At 39.4% G+C, this 23233-nt stretch overlaps 1 protein-coding gene across 1 annotated transcript in view; it reads left to right on the forward strand.

Moving 5' to 3' along the window:
* Positions 1–23233, forward strand: part of Cap2 (cyclase associated actin cytoskeleton regulatory protein 2) — a 172348-nt gene that overhangs the window by 144775 nt on the left and 4340 nt on the right. Inside the window, exons 8-11 of the mRNA XM_004847637.4 lie at positions 5761–5950; positions 7278–7450; positions 8670–8793; positions 8886–8968. Of these exons, the coding sequence (XP_004847694.2) occupies positions 5761–5950; positions 7278–7450; positions 8670–8793; positions 8886–8968 (570 nt within the window). The remainder of the gene's footprint in view (positions 1–5760; positions 5951–7277; positions 7451–8669; positions 8794–8885; positions 8969–23233) is intronic.

Here is a 23233-nt window from a genome sequence, read left to right on the forward strand (position 1 = left end):
GTCATGTGAATTACAGGCGTGCACCACCACATCCAGCAGCCTTATATGTACAGTTGGACACATAAATGTTGTCACTGCTACCTAGAGATCATTAAGGGTAAGCTAGGTGATTCATGGCCAGGTAGCTCAACAACAGACCCCTAAAGAGCAAATCTGACCAAGAAGCAGACCAAGTAGGGAGCAGAACGTATGTGTCCATGAAGGGCAGAGGAGGGGAGTAAGACCCATAAATACCACTGCATGTCAGCTGTTTCATTTTTGTGGCTTTATCTACAATCTCCACAAATACTTAAAGACAGGTGGCTCAAAATATTACTATCGCTAAGTAAGTTTTATAGAAGGAACATCTTAAAAGCTCTGTTGTAAACAACATAATCCACCTGTTCCAAGAAATTATCAGAGGGCATCTTCATTTTCTTGATCTCAACTTCTTAAAAATCGGCAAAAATACTAGCCAAGATACTGGTTGCCTGCCCTATTCTTAAGAGCTAGAGAGTAATGCTGTTGTATATTCTTGGCCCTTGCTTAAATCCTCAATCTCTCCTTTAGGATAGAGGCCTACAAAGCAGCCGATGTGTAGCGAGCCCTAAGGCAGTGCCCCTGTCTGGCACCCTGACCCCACCTGGAAGTTCCCTATTCGTCCTACTTTCTATAAATTCAACAAAATGAATAGTTGGAGTAATTTTATGGCTACCTAAGATCCAAATTTAGACTGTGCCTGAATGAACTAGATAATTAAGATAACTGTGGTTGTGTTGGGGATTAAAGTGGATTGTTCATTTTATATATGTGGAAATTCCATTTAAGAACTCTAAGCAATTTCCCTTTCATAAAAAAATCTAAATTCTAAAGTAATAAAATGATGACAAATTATTTTAAAGAGTGAAAATAAATTATAGTGCACATTGATATACAACTATAGTACATATAATACAGCTGTTATTATATAGAGTATATATAACCAAAACATTAAAAGTGGTCCATGTGGTAAGTACAATGGTTTCATTATTTTATAGCTAGAGTTCATATATTTAAAAACAGAAGAAGCAGCTGTTCCTCGGACAGTGAAATTAAGTTAGAGAAGGGGATTTGCAATACATTAACTTTTTTAAAAGTCTTTGTTCCAGGGGAAAAAAAGTATATAATCAAGCATCTGCTCTCAAAATTAATCTTAATAGACCTTAAAAGCAATAGTTTTAGGCTTTGTGCTGTATTCTTGCAATGTAAGTGAACTTTTGCACTGCAAATATGGCCATTTAAAATCATAAATGTGTGCTTTTCTTGTTTTTAAATTGCATGTCACTGTCACATGACTTTAATAAGATGCCTTTTCGATTGCTCCCAGTCTGGGTCTCTAAGATACTTGACAGATTCATTTTATCAGCATCATAAAGAAGTTTTTTCAGAGGCCTTTGTGAGGGATCACTGCCACTTTGCCAGGGTTGAGTCTCCTTTGAGTTCCCTCCACAGCTCAGCATCACTTTCCTGTTGTGCAACCTTGGCAGGTCACATGGTGTCATCCTCCTACGTCCTGAGTGAACGCTACACTGTATGAGTCTGTGCTGTGGCGATAAAATGACAGAAACTGTTAGGATAAGACTTCTTGTAAAAGAATTTATTAAGAAAAGCCTTCGTTGAAAGGGCCCAGCTATAGTGAGATCATTTGTGAGTAAACCACACTGCTTCTTCAATGGCCTCGTGCCTTCTGCACATGTACTTCTGACCCGGAAGCCTGGGTGCAGAGAAGCGCACCCAGCCTGCAGGCCGATGCTGTGGTTTCTCATGACTTCTGGGACACACGGGAAGGGAGGGAGCCCCACTGAGCACCAGGCAGCAACTCTTGGTTCAGAGGCAACTTCAAACAGGTTTGTCTGCCTGGGGTTTATCCTTCAGGGTCTCTGGATAAACCTAACTCACACTGTGAAGGATGGAAACTCCACCCCCATCCAGCACCCCCTCTCCCCAGAGCCCCACTTTCCCACAGGCCTTGGAGCCCCGGTTGAGTTATAGGTCGTGGCTCACTCAGTGGGCACCTGAGGCTCCAGGCCTTGAATCCATATAATGGCCTTGAATCCCATTCAGTGTAGACAGGTTGGTTCATTGCCCCCACAGTGACATCTGTCTTTCAAAAAAAAACACAAACAAACAAACAAATACACGCTGACGGGTGGTACCTTCAACAACTTGATTACTAGATGGAAGGCCAGGATTTGGGGTCAAGTATCCCATTACTGGAACCAGTGGGTATTTAGGAAAAGTGAATTAAGCCAAGGAGCCAGTTTCTAGAAGAAGCGCACTAACTCACAATTTCAGCATCCAGGGTGATTTGATGCTGAGATGGCAGGGTCAAAGTCCAAGAGGTCTTATCTACCCAGAGGACGGGAACATGTTGCAGAGTTGCCTGTAGGAGCTTGATCAGCTGCTACGGCATTAGAGGGACGGAGTGAGGATTAGTGCAGGCAAAGACTAAACCAAGATTATTATGCCCCAGTACCTCAGCCACACCTATTCCAACCAGAAGAGCAATGGTATATATGTGTCAAGTAACCCATGCTTCTGGCCTTTGACTAGTGATTTTTTTAAAAAAAAACTTAAATGTGACATAAAGAATTTCTTTGAAGAAGGCTTTGAAATCAACTGGTTATGTGCTTGAATTATGCTTTTACCCTTGACTGATGATTTATTACTGAATTTAAACAGAAGGGCATTCTGATTTCTTGCTTTATTTTCTGTTAGAGGTGTTACAGTACAATCCTAGTCATATTGTTGTCACTGAGGTTAATCTCAGCACGTAAGATGGAGTGATTGGCCCCAAATTTGTCCACACATTGGAACCACCTAAGGAGCTTCAAAAAATACAGATACCTGAGACCGCAGCCCACTGCCATCCCCCAGAGAGTGTTGCTGCGACATAGCCCGGGCTTGGGAATTCTTAACAGATTCCCAGATGCTTCTAATACTCAGACACATTTGGGAACCCCTGGCCTAGAACTTGTCATTAGTGAGTACTAAGTATCTACTGAGTGAATGAACATAGTCAGTGCCTGGCACATACCAGACTTTCCACTATTTGAGGACTTTCCACTATTTGTGCTTTTTACTGGGATGCCTGAAGACTTCGTGTCAGGCTGGGATTCCAGTCGGTGGGACTGCATTGTGTGGCCAGGTCACATGTGAAAGCAAACTCCAGAAAGCCCTCAAGATGTGTGCCGAAAGGCAAAGACAGGTTCCTCTGCAGGGGCAGGCACGAGATCCAGTTAGGGAATGTTTAATCAGTTTGAGTCCCACTCCTGACTGCTAACTGAAAAGTAACCTTGGAAACCAGAGCCTGGCATTATGCTCTGACAGGGCAATACAGGAATGAGCCAGGATGCACAAAAGGCCAAGACTAAGGCAAGGCAGAGTTTCAGCAGGTCCTGAGTGCCTTTTTTTTTGCTTGTATTTTCAACATTTGTTGCAGTAAATCCTTTGTCTCTTGACCTGGGTCAGCAATCTGAATGTATCAAACTTCCAAAAAGTTGAACCCATGGCTTATTCCTTTCTGTGTCCCTTAATGGCTCTTGGAGAAAGGTGCTGAATTCTGAGAGCAAAGGATCTGTGTAAATCTTTCTAAGATTTAGAAGCCAGACCGTCTCCCCTTTCCACTCCAGCTTCTGGGTGTCAGGTGCTGGGGGAGGGCTCTGTCCCTTCACCAGTGATATGAATTATTATGTGCTTAGGAGTACAGTTAATACTTGGTGGTTCTTGAGGTCTGTAACAGGATTCGAATATTGCTTGGTAGGCAAAGCCTGAATAATACGCTCATTGTGATACAGAGCAAACTCAAGCTGCATCCCAGTGATATGATAGAAAACATTTCAGATACAGGGGGAAAAATTAGTCTGTCTCAAGAACTGTGAAATCCTTTTCTACTTGACCCTAGAATCTTGATGGAGTTGGGCTGGTCTTCCTTGGAAACCCAAAACCATTTCAAATATATCTTCAGAAGATGAGGCTTCCAGCCTACTGAGATTTTAAGACACATTTTTTTCCCATTAACTTTATTGGTACATTTTAGGTATACAGTACAGTTACATTCATCATTGGGATCTTGTATCATACATGATGTATCTTGGTTCTTATTTTTTCCCCTTCCCCTGCCCTCCCTTCACCCCCTCCACCCTTCCCTATTCACATAGACTTTGTTTCCATTTTTTTCCTTTTCTCATATTTTTTCTTTTCCCTTCTTTCCTTTCCCCTACCCCTCCCACTTCCCCTGCTCCTTTAGGCCTTTTCTTCCTACTTCACAATATCAATTATACATTTTGATCCTTATTTACACTTCCAGAAAAACTATTCGGTATTTACACATATGTGTCCTATTTATTTCACTTAAGAGTATGGCCTCAATGTAGGCACACATTTTGAGTAAGAGAAGAATCGTTTACTTTCAGGATAATTCTACATTGAGTAAGAATTGTGTAAGTAGCTCAAGAATTAGTTATTTTTTAAAACTATGGGTTAAAATGCTGATTTTGATACTTTATAATGCTGAGCTTCTTATAAAAATAAGGGGATAATGAGATCATCAATATTTTATACTAATGGAATATTTTACCTTTTGTATTTGGCATTTAAAATATATAAGCCTGAATGACATGCCCATCACTCTCACTTTTTGAAGTTCCTTGACTTTTAAAAAATTGAATTAGCTTATAATCTTTATCATAGTAATTCAGTTCTACTTCAGAGTTTAAAAGTAAAATGGAGGCAGCCATAGGAGTGCAGGCCTGTAATCCCAGCATTCTAGAAGGCTGAAGCAGGAGAACTGCAAGTTCAAATGCAGCCTGGTTATCTTAGCCACTTAGCAAAACCCTGTCACAAAATTAAAAAAAAAAAAAAATTAAAAGCTCTGGGTTCAATCCTCAGTACCACCAAAAAAAAAAAAAAGAGTAAAATGGTACGTGTATCCCAAGTTTGGTGTATATGCTTGTGTGTTTCTCTTCTAGTTTTAAGATCTTTGAGAACATCCTGCATAGGGTCTTTTGCAAGCATTAAAAATCTTTCATCTTGTCTGTCACTTTTGACTGTCACTTGAATTTGTGAGATCTTCACATTGGACAAAGGTTGCATCGCATAGCAGAGAGAATAAGAGGAAGTCTAGGTGGGTCTGGCTTTCCGTCTCCTCACAGCGAACACTTGGTGTGCTGTCAAATGCCTCCTGCACCCTCCCTTCCGCCTTTAGGTTCCACAGTCACCAGGTCACATGAGGTGTTTGGTTGGAAGTCAGCTTGAGACCTGCATATTTGGAAAATAAGTTCCAGAGAATTTCAGTATCTCTCTATTTAGCTGCTCAAAAAGGTTCAAAATCATCTGGTAACCACTGAATATTTTTTACCTCTTGCTAGCTCTCTTTCTCCTTGGGGATCATGGTGTCTAATGTCCCTAAAATGCTTATCTTAGCCCTTGGGTCACTTTTTTCTTATGATTCTAAATTGCCCAAAGTGCATTTTCATTCCTGTCCTGAGCCTTGGATGTGAACTTGTGAATATGGCCGTGTGTGCCTCTGAATTGGGGGGGCCTCCTGGACATGCAGATTCTACCAGCAGTGCTCCATGATCCCTTGACCCAGGTCCTCCACACCAAGGTACAGGTGTGCCCTGTGGGGTCTCCTGGGGAGTCCTGAACCCCAGGCCCTCATGGCCATAGGTCCCAAGACACTGGTCCAATCCCAGCCAGGGCTCGGGCCCAGTGCAGCTCCCCATCCTCTGTCTCCTGCAGGGTCCTGTAGCATCCGCGGCATCAGCGTTTTCTGTCCTTTCCTTGGGGCCTGGCCTTCCACCACCACCTCCTCCACCACCTCCTCTGGGGCCGCCCCCACTTTTTGAGAATGAAGGTCGAAAAGAAGAGTCCTCTCCTTCTCGCTCAGCTTTATTTGCCCAGCTTAACCAGGGAGAAGCCATCACAAAAGGTAAGCCCACGAGACCTCTCAAAGCTGTCTGCTTGTCCCTCTGGCCACAGGCACTGGATCCCCCAGGGCTCCAGCTATGGGTACATTGTTCCATCCCACTCCCGGTACCCAGGGGAAGGAAGCTTTGGCTGGAAACACAGGCTTCTGCAGTGCTCCTCCGGTCCAGACAGGCTCCGTGTGCTGCCTCGGAGAACCTGGGTTCCTCATCAGACACTACACTGCATCACCATTTCAGTACCTGATGCATCAGCAGTATCCTGTAAAACCAAAGCATCACGAGCAAGCAACCTAAATCAGGCATAGTGCCGCACACCGGCAATCCCAGCCCTTTGGAGGCGAGGCAGGAGGACTGCAAGTTTGACCTCAGCCTGGGCCCTTTTGAGAACATACTGTATAGGGTCCTTTGAGAACATCATTTTCAAAATTTTATTTTGAGACAGGGTCGTACTGAGTAGCTAAGTTGACCAGGCTGCACTTGAACTTGCAATCTTCCTGCTTCGGCCTCCTAGCGTGCTGGGATTATAGGCCTGTGCCCCTATGCCTGCCTCCATTTAACTTTTAATAAAAAGTAAAAAGGTTGGGAATGTATCTCAGTGTGAAGGTCCTGTGTTCAAATCCCCAATACAAAGGAGAAACAAAGATCAGTTGAAGTAAAAATGGCAAGCACTAGCACCTCTATCCTGAAGCAGTATGTTAGGTTGTTGAAGAATTACATCTTTGAACTACCCTTATCATCATGGTGAATGGTTAATTTAAACTTTTTTAAAAAATATCTAAATAGCTGTGTTGCCAGAAACTATATGCAAATATATTTTTGCATTACACAGTGTCCTTCTGCACTGGGCTGGGAGCTAAGAATACAGAATTTTAACTTCATCATTGGCTCAGACTTCTGCTGTCCTGCCTGAAATTCATTTGCAACGTAAAAGAAGAGACCAATCCTTTAACCCTAAAGTTAAAAAGTTCCATCCTGTGACAGATAGTCCTGAAATGCCCTAAATGTTTTGGCCATGATTAATGATTTAACCAACAGAGAAGAAATAAGCCATAAGATCCTTTCTGCTAAGGTGATTTGGGGGTTTGTGGGGTTGTTTTTTACAGAATTGTTATCATCCTGTCTCCTTAAAGACAAGGTTCCTCAAGTTAAAAATAATACGGTGCTTCTGTTGATCTAAACTTACACAGGGTTCAGGCTCTGCATCTTCACCCTGAGCACTAAAGTGTCATGCAGATAGCATGACCACAAGTTCTTGTGCTTTTTACATTTTGGACATGTTGCTTTGCATGAAAGTGTAAAGAAATGTGTCCACGTGTGTGACCCTCACAGGGCTCCGTCATGTCACAGATGACCAGAAGACTTATAAGAACCCCAGCCTTCGCGCACAAGGACAAACTCGATCTCCAAGCAAAAGCCACACACCAAGCCCCACATCTCCCAAGTCCCACTCTCCACAGAAACATGCTCCCGTGTTCGAGTTGGAAGGGAAGAAGTGGAGAGTGGTGAGTGGAATCCTTTGACATATACTCTTTTTCATTTTTCCTGGTATCGAGAATTGAACTTAGGGCCTTCACACTGTGCTGTATCCCCAGCCCTTTTTATTTTTTTATTTCGAGACAGCCTCACCAAGTCAGCTCAAGCTGCGCTGTAACTTGTGATCCTCCTGCCTCAGCCTCTCAGAGTGCTGGGATCACAAACATGTGCCACCATGCCTGACTGTTTAACCTTTATTCTTGATGCTGTCTTACAAATGGACCCACAGCTAAAGCCATTTACCAAGGCCTTAAGCATTTCTAAGTGACATAACAAGAGGCAGAAAGCGCTAGCTAGAATACGAACCAGGGCATTTCTAGGTTCTTCTGTAATTTTTTCTTCAATGCTTCTCATTCTTTTCTTCAACTTTTTTAAGCTATTTTTTTAGATTGTGATAAAATACACCTAATATAAAATTTACCATAAACCATACATTTGGCGACATTGACATTGAGTACATTTACACTGTTATGCTGCCACAGCCACCATCCATCCACAGAGCACTTTTTGTCTCGCAGAACTAAAACTCTGTACCAATCAGTCACTCCCCCTTCGCTTCCCCACCCCCTAGAAAGCACCATTCTGCTTTCTCTCTCTAACAAATTGGGTGCTTTCTAAGAAATCTCTATAAACTTAGCCAAGAGACTGCAGAAAGCATCAGCATGTGGACCCGGGGAGTCTGCACCCCACCTAATCTGCCGAAGGATGTTTCCCTCAGTTGCACTGATGGAGGGCCTGACACACCGCCACTGTCACCCACCACCGTCGGGGCCGATTCAAGTAGAACAAGACACTTTGAAAGTGGGCGCAAGCTGGTGTCCCCAGTCAACCCAGAGAGCTTCCCTAAAGGTTATGAACCAACGTCCCTGGAAAGGCTGTCACAGCCTGAAAAGACTCGGGCTTGGGCTGCTGCTGTGACCCTTTACCAGCCTATTTGCCCATCTCCTGTTTGACAGAGCACTCCAGCCCCACCCATTTGACAACACTGGACAGTTTGCAAATTGACACTGATCCCCTTCCAAGCAGTGTCTCATCCATTCCGTGGTCACCATGACAAGACCTGCGGTCTGTCTGTAAGGAGATGGTTCTGAAAGAAAGAAAAGCTGTAAACCTGCTGAGCTCCTAATGCAATGGATTCTGTTTACCGTGTAACCTTGTATTTAATATTTGTATCTCTTTTAATTTTAGGAGTACCAAGAGGGCAGGAATGACCTTGTAATTTCAGAGACTGAACTGAAACAAGTGGCTTACATTTTCAAATGTGACCAATCTACTCTCCAGATAAAAGGGAAAATAAATTCCATTACAATTGGTAGGATACACGTATGGCTCTATAGTCACTATAATGAGTTGTTTTGTATAAACATGTATAAGTATTTAGTGGCGATTTATTTTCCCCCCTAGATAACTGTAAGAAGTTTGGCCTTGTATTTGACAATGTGGTGGGCATTGTGGAAGTGATCAACTCCAGGGACATTCAGATTCAGGTAAGTGCTCAGTCCAGCCATGCTCTGCCCTGGCAAAGGCTGTGCATAGACGGTCCACTCTGCCTGCAGGGTGGACTCTGCCCTTTCCCCTCCAGGGCCACCCGAGACCTCCTTGTCATGTTCTTTCCAAGAACAGCTCTGTTTTCACCTCTTCTGTGAACCCCTGTCTTCTTCGGCAGCATTAGTTCTTCTTTTTCCATCTCTTAGAACACATCCTTTCTTGTGCTGCAGTTACTGATTTACCATCTGTTTCCAGGGCAGCTAACAAATCTTTATCATTCCAGAGACTTGCACCGTACCTGCACACAGTAGCTGTATAATAAGTGTTTAATGAGTACGTGATTGAACGAATTCACTACTGCATACATAAAAATACTAAGAGATTGTCCCACTGTAATGCCATCATCCCAAAGAGAATCTGTCCTCCCTGGAAAAGTTTGTTCTAAGAAAGGAGTAAGAAAAAATTTTCCACAGGATCAATGAGATAATCAGAAAAACAACCTAGAAGTAGAATTAGAACTGGATTTGCTAAGACAGAAAAAATCTGTACTCTTTTAGCAATTTTGATTTTGCCAAATAAGATTTTATAATACACCAAAATCTGAAGGACTTCTTGCTCTCAGCCCACTGTAACTTCTATCTTTGGTTACCTCTTTTCATAATGTTAACTATTCTTTACCATTTGATATGTCATAATAATGTTAAAATTAGATTTTGTTTGTATAAATCTTTCTCTTGATTTATTGAGCTTTTCACCACTGACATTTTTAATTAGAGTCCATATGATTGTACATTTTACATTTCACTAATTATCATTTAAGAAGTTGGTTACACATGTGCCCAGAGGATGGAAATAGCCCTGGCTGGCCATCGCGAGACCTAGGCACTGATGCCCATTCTATATTTATATCTGATAATCCTATCAAAAAGTCAGAGAAGATATATTACACTGGATTAAAAGTATCATTTGAAACTTTTTTAAAATTGCCATTAAAGTCAGAAACAAGAAGAAAATTCCTTCTGTCATTGCTCCTGTTCCATGCTGTGTTAAAGATTCTAACCTATGCAGTAAGATAGAAAAATACAGTGGTACCTTGGTTCATAAATGCTTTTGAAAAAATAAATAAATAAATAAGTAAATGCTTTTGTTTGGGAACAATTTGGTTCACAAACAGAAGCATTTGGCAAAATTTTGTTTTTGTTTGCAAACTCTCTATTGGGTGATGAACACAATCATGACCATCTTTTCCAGAATCATGAGATGAATTAAGTTTGTGAACTGAGACACCACTGTAATGGAGAGCCACAAAATTGGAAAAGGAAAAGACTGAAATATCCTTATTTAACAACAACAAAAATGCCTTTATATAAAATCCAAGAGATTCAACAAGCTATTATTATAAAAAACATTGAACAAGATAATTAGTTTTAATATAAAACTTAGAAAAATCAAGAGCATTTCATACGCCAAATATAATGTAATGCAAAATAAGATTTAAAATATCAATAAAATTGTAGGATACCTAGGAGAAAATTAACAATAGAAATGGAAAATAGGAAAAATCACAGCCGTCTGGAGGGCAACAGCAAGAGCAAGAGTCTCCAAATCAGGTACCCTGAGGCAGGAACTAAAAATAAAGTCTGATACCTGAGGGTAAATGAAAAGAAACTCGCTGCACCAAAATCCAGGGTCTAAGGGGTTTGTGAGGGGCCCAGACTAGAGCAAGCACTCTCCTTTTATCCTCCCAAACACTGGAAACACCCAAAATGGCCTAAGGTCCTGGCTACTGGCCACCATTCTGGGCTGGCCAATGGGGCCCTCTGCTTTTTTTTTCCCAAGTGAATTGAGGCAATTAAATCCTGGATCTCTTCGAAGGGCTGCAGTTGGCCACACCCAGAGCACCACTTGCAGCCAGGAGGTAGGTCTGGAAAGAACAGCAGCCCTCACTACTTTGGGCAGGCATTTGAGTGGCCCACAGGGTGAAAATGCTGGGCTGCTCACAATCAGACTATTACTGCAGTGTAAAGAGAGGTGTGGATACTCTAGGTTAATGCTAAAGCAACTGTGTGAAGATCTCTTGTTTATTTCTTTGCTATATATATATATATATATATATATATATATATATATATATACAAATTTTAATGCCCAGGAGAGCTTGGACTGAATTATTTCAAGCCCTAAAAAAACAACTTTCAACCCAGACTAATATATCCAGCAAAATTATCTTTCAAAATTCATGGACAAATAAGGACATTCCATGACAAAAAAACATCTTAAGAAATTCACATCCACCCAACTAGCACTCCAAAAAACTCTCAAGGATATGAGATAATGAAGTCAAAATCGCAAAAAGTCTGATGGAATGAATATATCAACCAGGTTGAGCATTTTAAAAACAGGGGAAAATTAAGGAATCAACAACATAAAAATAATGGAATAGCAGCAATAAGTCAACACCTTTCAGAATAACTCTCAATGTAAATGGGCTCAGCTCCCCAATTAAAAGGCACAGACTGGAAGACTAATTAAAAAACAAAACTGAGGGCTGGGAATTTAGCTCAGTGGCACTGTGCCTGCCTCACAAGCACAAAGTCCTGAGTTTGATCCCCAGTACCCCAAAACAAACCCAATAGTTTAATGCATACAAGAGACATATCTAATCCAAATTGAAATTCACAGACTAAAAATGAAAGCATGGAGAACAATATTCCATGCATCAGGATCCCAAAAGCAAGGAAGGGTAGCAATTTTATTCTCAGACAAAGTGAAAGACTTCAAGCTAAAACTGATCAGAAGAGGCAATGAAGGTCACTACATATTACTTAAAAGAACAATTCGACAGGAAGAGATAACAATTGTAAATATATATGCACCAAATACCAGTGTACCCAGCTTCATAAGATAAACTACTGGTCCTAAAAGATCAAATAACTAGACTTAATTGACAGATTCAGTAGAGTAACTGGATACAAGGTCAACACTCAAAAATCAATAACAGATTCACTGGGCCAGGGATTTAGCTCAGTGGTTTTGCTGCCTGCTGCTCAGGTGCAAGGACCTGAGTTCAATCCCTGGTACCAAAACAACAACAACAACAACAACAAAAAAAAAAAACTATTCTACAAATAACAGATTCACCGAAAGAGAAATTAGGGAAACAGTCCTTTTCACAATAGCACCCAAAAAAAAAAAATCTAGGAATCAGTCTAACAAAGGAAGCAAAAGACCTCTACATTGAGAACTACAGCACTCTGAAATAAGAGTGAAGAGGATATAAGAAAATGGAAAGACAGCCCTTGCTCCTGGGTAGGAAGAACCAATATAGTGAAAATGGCCATACTTCCAAAACTGCCAAACAGATTCAGTACCATCCCAATTGAAATTTCAGCAACATATTTCACAGAACTAGAGAAAACAATCCAAAAGTTCATCTGGAACCAGAAGAGACCTAGAATAACAAAAGCAATTCTAGGCAACAGGGTCATGGCAGGGGGTATCACAAATCCCAACTTGAAACCGTACTACAAAGCCACTGTGATAAAAACAGCATGGTACTGGCAAAGAAACAGACCCGAGGCTCCCAGCACCCAGGAGGAGGCTTCTGGGCTGCTGTACCATCCCCACAGCACAGAAGAGGTGAGCCACGTGGGTGCCAGCAGCACCCCCACCCCCTGTCGAAATGAGAAGACACATAAACAAGTCTTAAAACCAGACTTCCAGATCACCTAAAGCACCCCAAAGGGAAACGAGATGGAAGAGTCCAGTACTCAACCACCTGGACTCCCTGAACTGGCAACAAAAGAGGATCTGGAAAAAATGAAATCAGAAATAACTTCTCAGATAACACCAGAGAATGTGCCCATAGTGCAAGACATGACTAATAAATCTAGAGATGACACAGATAAAAAAATAGAAGAGCAGGGCCGGGGATTTAGCTCAGCAGTTTCACTGCCTGCTGCGCAAGCACAAGGACCTGAGTTCAATCCCCAGTACCAAAAAAAAAAAAAAAAAAAAAGCAAAGGAACTGAGGAACATGATGGAATCCCAACATAGGAAACAAATGGAATCCATAAAACAGATACAGATTTCCAGGAGATTAAAAACTTCATTGAAAGTTTACACAGCAGAATGAGCCAATGTGAGGACAGAATTTCAGATATAGTAGATAAGATTGCAATTAGTGACCAAGAAAAGAAATATTTCTTTAAAATTGTAAGGGACCATGAGAAATCAATCCAGCAGCTGCTAGACGATGCAAAGAAGAATAACATAAGACTGATCAGAGTCAATGAAGAAACAGGAGAGAGTGCAGATGACATAAAAAAATTGTTCACAGAAGGGATGGCAGGAAACTTCCCAAGCAGGGGAAAAGAACTTGGCATACAGATAAATGAGACATTTAAGACTCCAACTAGCCTTGACCAAAAAAATCTACACATAGGCATATAATAATTAGGATTCCAGAAACCCAACAGGAGAACAAAATTCTACAAGCAGTTAGAGAAAAGAAACAAATCACATACAAAGGAAAGCCCATCAGAATCACAGCAGACTTCTCAATGCAAACCCTCAAGGCAAGAAGAGCTTGGAGTGATGTATTTCAAGCCCTAAAGGAAAACAGCCTCCAACCCATATTGCTGTACCCTGCAAAACTGTCTTTCAAAATTGATGGAGAAATAAGATACTTTCATGACAAAGAGCACCTTAGGAGCTTCATGAACACAAACCAGCACTCTAAAAAATTTTAGACAATATCCTAGGAAAAGACAACGAAGATCACAACCCCAGGAAGCCCAGCAGAATGAATCCATCGGCATGCAAGAAATTAAACACAAAGGGGGAGAATCCAACAAAAAGAAAAAGTCATGACAGTGATAAGTTGATACATATCCATTATAACCATCAATGCTAATGATCTCAATTCACCAATCAAAAGAGATAGACTGGCATAATGGGTCAAGAAGCAAGATCCAACAATATGCTGCATACAAGAAACATACTTAATTCAAAAAGAAACTCATAGACAGGGGCCAGGGATTTAGCTCAGTGGTACCACCGCCTGTCTCACAACCACAAGGTCCTGAGTTCGATCCCTGATACCAAAAAAAAAAGAAAGAAACTCATAGACTGAAAGTTAAAGGGTGGAAAACAATACTGCATGTGACAGGAACCTGGAAAAAAGCAGGAGTAGCTATCTTCTTTGCAGATCAAGTGGATTTCAAATGAAACTCTGAAACACTTCTGGTCCCAAGAATTTCAGACAAGGGATAATCAACTTGTATGTACAAATCTATTGTGAATATGTGTTTCCATTCCTCTTAAATAAAAACTTAAGAACAGAACTGTTGGTTCTTAACAGTAATACAAGAAATTTCTATATTGTTTTCCAAAATGGTTTTATCATTTTACATTCACATTAGCAGTATTAGAAAGTTCTAACTGGTTCACACCTAAGCTGACATTTGTTCTTTTAAAAGTTTTATGGTTTCACTGCCTGCTGCGCAAGCACAAAGACCCGAGTTTGATCCTCAGTACCAAAAAACAAAAAACTTTTAACTTCATCTCTTTAATGAATGTATAATATGATCTTGTTATTGTACTGATTAGTGTATTCCTGATTCTAGTGTTGCACACCTTTCCTTGTGCTGTACAGGCTATTTATCATCTTCTTGTGTCTACTTTTTAATTGGGTTGCCTATTAATGAGCTGTAAGTGCTCTTTATATATTCTGGTCATAGGTTATGTGTATTATAAATATGTTCTGTTTAAGGATTACTTTTCATTTTCTTAACGATGTCTTTTAAAGTTCAAAATTTTGATGGAATCTCATTTATCAATTTTTTTCTTTTATACATCATGTTTTTTGTATCCTAGGAAATTTTTGCCTACCCTAAATTCATGAATATATCCCCTTATAATTTCTTCTTAAAGTTTTATAGTTTTAGTCTTGCATATTTAGGGTCATAGATCCTTTCAAGTTCTTTTTATGTATGGAAATAAAGGGTTGAGGTTAATTTTTTACATACGGATAACAGGTGTTCTAGTACCATTTGCTGAAAATACTATCTTTTCCTCTGCTCTTGAGTTGAGTTTATGCGCTATAAAATGTTACTGTTAAATAATCTTTCAAAATGCTGTGGACCATATATGTGTGGTTTGATTTCTAGATTCTCTGTTTTATTCCAGTGATCTATATGTCTTTCCTTACACCAATAATGCCTTGATTACTGGGGCTTTAGAGGAAGTCTTAAAATTAGGTAATAAATGTCGTCCAACACTGTTTTTTTTTTTCTACTTCTATGGGTCCTTTGTACTCCTACATAACTTTTAAATTTCAATATCCAATTCTTCATTTATAGCAAGTATACAAAGACATGAATTTTTATATATACCTTGTGTTTTCTAATCCTGCTAAATTCAAATACAAGTTCTAGGGGCTCCTAGAGATTTATTAGTATTTTCTCTAAAGATGATCATTTCATCTACATATAAAGATTTTATTTCGAACTTGCCAATCCTGTCCTAATTGTGTCATTTTATTGCCAGACTATTTTGGCTTGGGCTTGTGTTTCAAAGTCTAATGGACAGATGAAGAGTAGGCATATCTGCCCTTATTCCCCACCTTAGGGAGAAAGCATTGTATCTTCTCCATTCATATAAGGCGTTCTCACTGGAAGTATGGAGTACATGTCTTATCTGGTGAGAAGGTGCTGTTCTACTTCTAGTCTCCTGATAGCTTTTATCATGAACAGCTGTAGAATTTAGTCCAATACTTTTTCTCCAACTAGTGGCAGGATCATACGGCTTTTTCCTTTCCTCTGTTAAAATGATGACTTATGGGGGTGGATCTTCCAATGCTGAACCAACACTGCCATCCCTATAACAAAACCACTTTCTCCATCCTGCCAGATCCGACTTCCAATAGTTTGTTTTGTTAAACAAATTTCTATCTATGTTCATACTTTTTTCTTCTATCATCTTTATCCAGTTTTAGTATTAGCACAATGTTGAGTTCCTAAAATGAGGGAAGTGTTCCTTCTTTTTTCTGCTTTAAATGTTTGATATAATTCATCAGTTAAAATGTATATGAGCCTGTTGTTGTCATATAGGTAGTTTTTCAAGCTAGGAATATACTTTTTTTAATAGGTGCTATTCAAACTTTACATTTCCTCCAGAGTCAGTTTCATTAATTTGTCTTCCAAAGTACTTCTTAGAAGTTGTCAAATTTATTTCAAAACAGATTTTTGTAATATGCTTTCTGTATCCTTTTAAATTCTGTAAAATCTGTGGTAATGTCCTCTAAATTTTGATACTGTAATTAAAACAATGTATAATTGATATTGTATAATAGGAAGAAAAGGTCTAAAAGAGTAGGGGAAGTGGGAGGGGTAGGGAAAAGGAAAGAAGGGAAAAGAAAAAATATGAGAAAAGGAAAAAAATGGAAACAAGGTCTTTGCAAATAGGGAAGGGTGGAGGGGGTAAAGGGAGGGCAGGGGAAGTGGAAAAAATAAGAACCAAGAGAGATTATATAAAGGTACAAGATCCCAATAATGAATGTAACTGTATTTTATACTTAAAATGTACCAATAAACTTAATGGGGGGGGGGGGGAGAAACAGACCCAAGGATCAGTGGAATAGATTAGAAGATACAGAAACAACTCCAGACATACTCAGCTACCTCATCTTTGACAAAGGAGCCAACCATCCTCACTGGAGGAAAGACAGCCTCTTTAATAAATGGTGTTGGAAAAACTGGATTTCAACTTGCCAAGATTAAAACTAGACCCCTATCTTGCACCATGCACTAAACTAAAATTGAAGGGGATTAAAGATCTAAATATTAAAACAGAAACACTAAACTTGCTGGAAGATAAGTTAGGTAGGACTCTCTCAAAGACATTGGCATAGGAAAGGACTTTATGAACAAATCCTCAAGAGCACAGGAGCTAGCACAAAGAATCAACAACTGGGATCTCATCTTATTTAAAAGCTTCTGCACTGCAAGAGAAACCACCCACAGAGCTAAGAGATAACCTACAATGCGAGAAAAAATTTTTAGCAGCTGTACCTCAGACAAAGGTCTACTATCTAGAATATATAAAGAACTCAAAACAGTTAGACCCCCCCAAATATAAAGACCCCATTCAAAATGAGCATTTGAAATGAACAGACATTTCTCAGGCAAAGAAGTAAAAGCAGCAAATAAACATATGAAAAAATGTTCAACATCACTAGTCATTGGAGAGTTGCAGATGAAAACAACACTGAGATTCCACCTCACCCCAGAAAGAATGGCTGCTATCAAGAAATCAACCAATAACATATGTTGGCGGGGTTGTGGGGAGAAAGGAACACTTCTCCATTGTTGATGGGAGTGTAGACTGTTGCAACTACTGTGGAAATCAATATGGAGATAACTCAAACAACTAGGATTGGAAGTCCCACTTGACCCAGCTATTCCTCTACTGGGTATCTTCCCAAAAGAATTAAAAGAAGCAGACCACAGTGATAGATGCACACCCACGTTTATAGCGGCACAATTTGTAATAGCTAAAACTTGGAAACAGCCCAGTTGCCCATCAGCTGGAAACTGGATAAAGAAGATGTGTTTTTTTAATAAAATGGAGTACCACTCAGCCATAAAGAAGGAGAAACTGGAGACATTTGTAGCTAAGTGGATGCACGTTGCAGCCATACTCTTAAGTGAAATAAATAGGACACACATGTAAATACTGAATAGTTTCTCTGGTGTGAAAAACTAAAAGTGTAAATAAGAATCAAAATGTATAATTGATATTGTGAAATAGGAAGAAAAGGTCTAAAGAGTAGGGGAAGTGGGAGGGGTAGGGGAAAGGAAAGAAGGGAAAAGAAAAAATAGGAGAAAAGGAAAAACATGGAAACAAAATCTTTGTAAATAGGGAAAGGTGGAGGGGGTGAAGGGAGGGCAGGGGAATGGGAAAAAAAATGTGAACCAAGATACATCATGTAAAGGTACAAGATCCCAATGATGAATGTAACTGTATTATATACCTATAATGTACCAATAAACCAAATTTTAAAAAGATCAGATAAACACCAACACAATCATAGTAGGAGACCTCAATATACCACTTTCACAAATAAACCAACTGGACCAAAAAAAAAGAGAACTATCAAAACTGAACCATACCATCAAAAAATGGACTTAATAGACATCTACAGTGTTCTACCCTACCACAACTTAATGCACATTCTTCTTAGCAGCACATAGAACTTTCTCCAAAATAGGCTACATACTAGTCCATTAAGCTTGCTTAAATAAATACAAAAGAATAAAAAATTATCCCATGTATACTCAGATTATACTGCACTGTAACTAAAAATGAATGGCAAAAGAAACTGTAGAAATTTGGTAACACCTGGACATTAAATGATATAGTCCTAAAAAATCAATGAGTCACAGAAGAAATCAAAGAAGAAATTAAATAATTTATGCAATCAAACAGTAATGCCAGTACAGCATACCAGAACCTATGGACCACAATAAAAGCCATTCTAAGAGGGAATTTTATTGCTGCGAATGTTCACAGTAGAAAAACAGAGCAAGCCCAAATGAATAACAATGATATACCTCACATTCTGGAAAAATAAGAACATTCTAAATCCAAACCTAGTACTGTATAAGCAAAAAAAATCATGAAGATCAGAACAGAAATTAATATAATTGAGACCAAAAAAAAAAAAATGAGGAATCAATGAATTGAAAAGCTGGTTCCTTGATAGAAAAAACAAAATAAGCAAACCCTTGACCAATCTTAGCAAAAATTTTTTAAAAAGAAGGAAAAGAGCTGTATCAATCCAATTAGAAAGGAAAAGGCCAAAATCATAATGGATACCACTGAAATCCATAAGATTTTTAGTAAATACTATGAAAACTTGTACTCCAAAAAATGAAGGAATGGGGCCAGGGATTTAGCTCAATGGTTCCAGTGCCTGCCTCACAAGCACAAGGTCCCAAGTTCAATCCCTGGTACAAAAAAAAAAAAAAATGCATCACAAAAAGTGAACGAATGTACAAGAAATAAATCGAGTCCTCAATTACCAAAACTGAACAAAGAAGATAGAAAAACTCAACAGTTCAATAATAGTTCAATAAGGCAATGAAATTAAGACAAATAAAAACCTACCAACTAAGAAAAGTCCAGGACTCAATGGATTCACTACTGAATTCTACAAGAACTTCAGAGAAGATCTAACACCAATAATCCTCATACTCTTTAATGAAACTGAAAGAAAAAGAGTACTTCCAAAGGAGGAGGAGGAGGAAGACAAGGAGACAAAGAAGAAGTAGTAATTGATCCCAAGTACTACAAAAAAAAGAAAAAGAAAGAGAGGGAGGGAGAAAGGAAAGAAAGGAAGAAAGAGAAGAAAGGAAGGAAGGAAAGAAGGAAGGGAGAGAGAAAGAAGGAAGGAAGAGAGAGAGAGAAAGAAAAGAAAGAGAGAGAAAGAAAGAAAGAGAGAAAGAAAAAGAAAGAAAGAGAAAGAGAAAGGAAAGAAGGAAAGCTTCCAAACTCATCCTGGAAGATAGCATTACCCTGATTCCATTACCAGACAGAACGCAACTGAAATAGAAAACTGTAGGCCAATCTCTTTAATGAACATAGCTGGAAAAATCCTGAACAAGACACTGGCAAACAGAATGCCACAAATCACCAAAAAAATCATACATCACAACCAAGTAGACCCCATCCCAGAGATGTGAGGATGGTTCAGCATATCCAAATCAATAAACGTAATATACCACATAAACCAAAGCAAAGACAAAAATCACATGATCATCTCAATAGATGCAGAAAAAGGCTTTGACAAAATCCAACATCCATTCATGGTTAAAAGAAGAACCTGATGAAAATAAGTATAAAAGGACTTTACCTCAATCTGATAGAAGCCATTTATGACAAGCCCCCTGGTAATATGAAATTAGGAGCTTCTCCCCTCCCCCAGAGCCTCCTGCTGATGGGACACCAAACTCCATGTCTCTACAGCCTAAGTGGAATTCATTGTTTCCAGATAAAACTGTGTCCAATTGACAACTTGCCTGACTTCTCCTTATAAAAATCACAAGTAATCTCCCCTACTTCCCTCAAACTATCCCGAATTCCAGAGAGTCCCTGCAATGTCCATGATTGATAAAGAGGACTTAAAGCACCCTGTGTTTCTATGATGTGTTCTTTTATGGGTTCTGCTCTCCATTCTGTTGGTACTCCAACTCAGTTGCTTCTTGCCTCAGGGATGGAATCATTCCTCGTGCTCATGCTCAGCTTCATCTTCACCCTAGCTAGGCCTCTTTCCCCCTCCTCCCTATGCCCTTTTACCCAGTCAGCTCTCCTGTTTCTTTCACCATGCCCCTCTTTTACAACCCCCAAAGCTTCTCTGGACAGTTCCTCCACAAGACTCTGCAGATAACCCATTCCCTGATAAATCAGTGCCATGCCTCCTCAGACTTCTGTCACAATTTTTATAGGACCACATTCAGGATGCTGACCCTGACCACTCCTTGATATGCTCCCATTCCCCAAGATCTTTCTCCCAGCTAGGCTGCCCATGCTGCCATTCGTCACACATGAAGTAGCCCAAGCATTGCCCACTTTCCTGCCCCTGTGTGTATAGCAACAAAAAGATTGGAATGTCATACCTGACCTGAATGAGACCTTCAGCAGACATGCCCTTCTCAGCAAACAACAGGAAAGGGCCATGCTATCTTTGACAAACAAAACAGAAGGACATAAAGAAAATTTAGGATGGAATATACAGTCTCCCTGGCACTGATAATTCCAGTAATTGTCTGCACACCTGCACTGACTGTCCTTGGACCCTCAGTCATAAACATTCCGCTCCAGACTCCTTAGGATTATAGCCCCCTTCTCAAACACTATATAAACTTCATTTCCCTCCCAGCTAGCTACTGAAATCATTCAGAGTCTCAGCCCTGTCTGCATCCAGACAGAATAAATTCATCCTTTTCTCTCATAAAGCCTGTCCGAGTAGCATCTTGTGTGCCATTTGTAACATACAGTACACACATGTTAAATATACTTGTAAGAGCTCAAGGCAGCCTTCCCCAGTCACCATACCCACTAGATAGAACCAAAGAATTTTAAACACGAGTTTCAGAGCAGTTACAAAATCAGAAGGAGAGAAGAAAAGAAGGAAAAGAAAAAAAGGAGGGAAGAAAGGAGGGGGTGAGTCTGTTGAGGTAGTGGATGGTGTAGAGGGTGCTCCAACAAAATTGTAAGATTTTAGTCCAAGATAAAATAAAATGGGAAATAAGACAAAACCCAGTACTCTGATAACACTGGTGGTGGGCATATATTTATTTATGCTTTTGTTATATTGGTTTTTTATGTTTTAAATATATTTTTGAGGATATGGACATGCATTATACATCTCTGGAAAGATGAACTATGGTTTCCTACATGGAGAGGACAGAAACTCAACAGCACAGTTCAGAGATAAGAGAAAGACATTCGAGCAAATACTTGGTGAACTTTTGGATGTTCAAACCAAGTGGAAGGCATTACCTATTTAAAGCACTTGATGAATTGTTTTAAAAGGGCTGGTGCACAATAGAAACAGAAAGCAGATTAGTAATGGCCTGGGACTGGGGCTGGGGACTGACTGTGAGTGGCCATTAGGGATATTTTTGGGTAATGAAAATGTTCTAAATTCAGACTGTCTTGATGCTTGCACAACTCTGTGAATTTATTAAATGTCATTGACTCATACACTTAAAATGGCTGAGTTTTATGTCTGCAGGTTTTATCTCAATGCTGTTAAAAGAGTGAAAGGAGGGGAAGACATGGACTAAAGTTCTTATGATTTGGCCTAGTCACCCTATTTTTGCCACATTGTCCTAGGAAAATCTAGAAAGTATGGGAGACAGAAGAAATTAGTCACTGGAAATTTTTAAAAATTTTATGGAGAAATAACTCGTGGAAAATAATACTAAGCTGGTAGACCATGTGCTTACCATGAGTGAAGATGCAGGTTCAATCTTCATTGCTGAAAAATACAAATATATTACTTCAGAAATGTGTGTTAAATGCAAGAACGTTGGCCTGGGCAAGCCAGCATGTCACCTGTCATTCAGTAAAGGAGCTCTTTGGTTCAGCTCTGCTGATAAAAACCACTGCCTCTTCTCAAAGTATTCACAGACTTCCAAGGAAGACAGACTTGGATATAATGTACTCAAAAGCAGTATTGGCCATAGTGCTGTGAAAATCACAGTTCTTAACATACCAGGGTTGTTTTGTAAATGTTACCATTGTCTTTCCAGATACGTAGGGTGCTTCAGCATTTTTAACATAATTTAGTAATATGTAAATATAACTAAAACATGTTGTCATAATGTGCTTGCTTCGTGTGTCCTGTTCATAAATCATCTTAAGACTCACTGACAGTTCATCTCTTTTCTTCACTTGCCTGGTATTTGTATAGTTCTGATAAAGAGTTTAGAAATGTTCATCTTCATAAAATAAGCAAATCTAGAAATGATCAAAATATTACTGTAGACACATTTTTGAAATACACATCCATTATTCTTTTTTTTCCATTATTCTTTTATTTATTTGTGGCAGAGCCCAGTGCTTACCTGACCTTGAACTACCTCTGCCTTTTTTTTCTTTTCTGGGGCTTTGGGCTTCAATTCCAACTCAGTGTCCAGTTTCCATGGAGAGAGAAAACAGAGAAGTATGGTGAACTAGCTAGATGCCCTCCAAGGAATTCTTAACATCACCTACCCCATCAAGAGGACTTGCTCCTTTGGTTTGCAACCAGTCTTTTCTTCAGAGTGAAAGAAGAGATGTCTTTATCACTTTAATTACCATTATAAGAAGGAAAATTATAGAGTTGTAATATGGCCTGTGGGAGAAAGGTCTGCCCCTATGGAGGTTTGGGGAAAATTCCTGAAAAGTGATTGTGAGAAAAGAAATTTAAAACTGATCAGAATGTTCACAACACTTAGATATTTGTAAACAATACAAAGAATGGCCTCCTCTTATGGTCAGTCCTCTTTGTCTACATAATGTGTGTCCTGAAATAAGTCCCAGTTTGGGCTCCTGAAGTGAATACACTTCAAAATACCTAGACACTCATCTCATTTAAACTTTGAATTCAGCCAATGAGATTTTTATCTGGCAAAGGACTTAACTGAAAAGAATTTTAGTGTTTTCATAACTATTCTCAAGTTCAAGAACAATCCACTCAGTTTCAACTTAAGAAT

This window comes from Heterocephalus glaber, unplaced genomic scaffold (assembly GCF_053883595.1).
Source record: "Heterocephalus glaber isolate CG9 unplaced genomic scaffold, H.glaber_assembly_v1.0 deba00001472, whole genome shotgun sequence".
NCBI lineage: Eukaryota > Metazoa > Chordata > Mammalia > Rodentia > Bathyergidae > Heterocephalus > Heterocephalus glaber.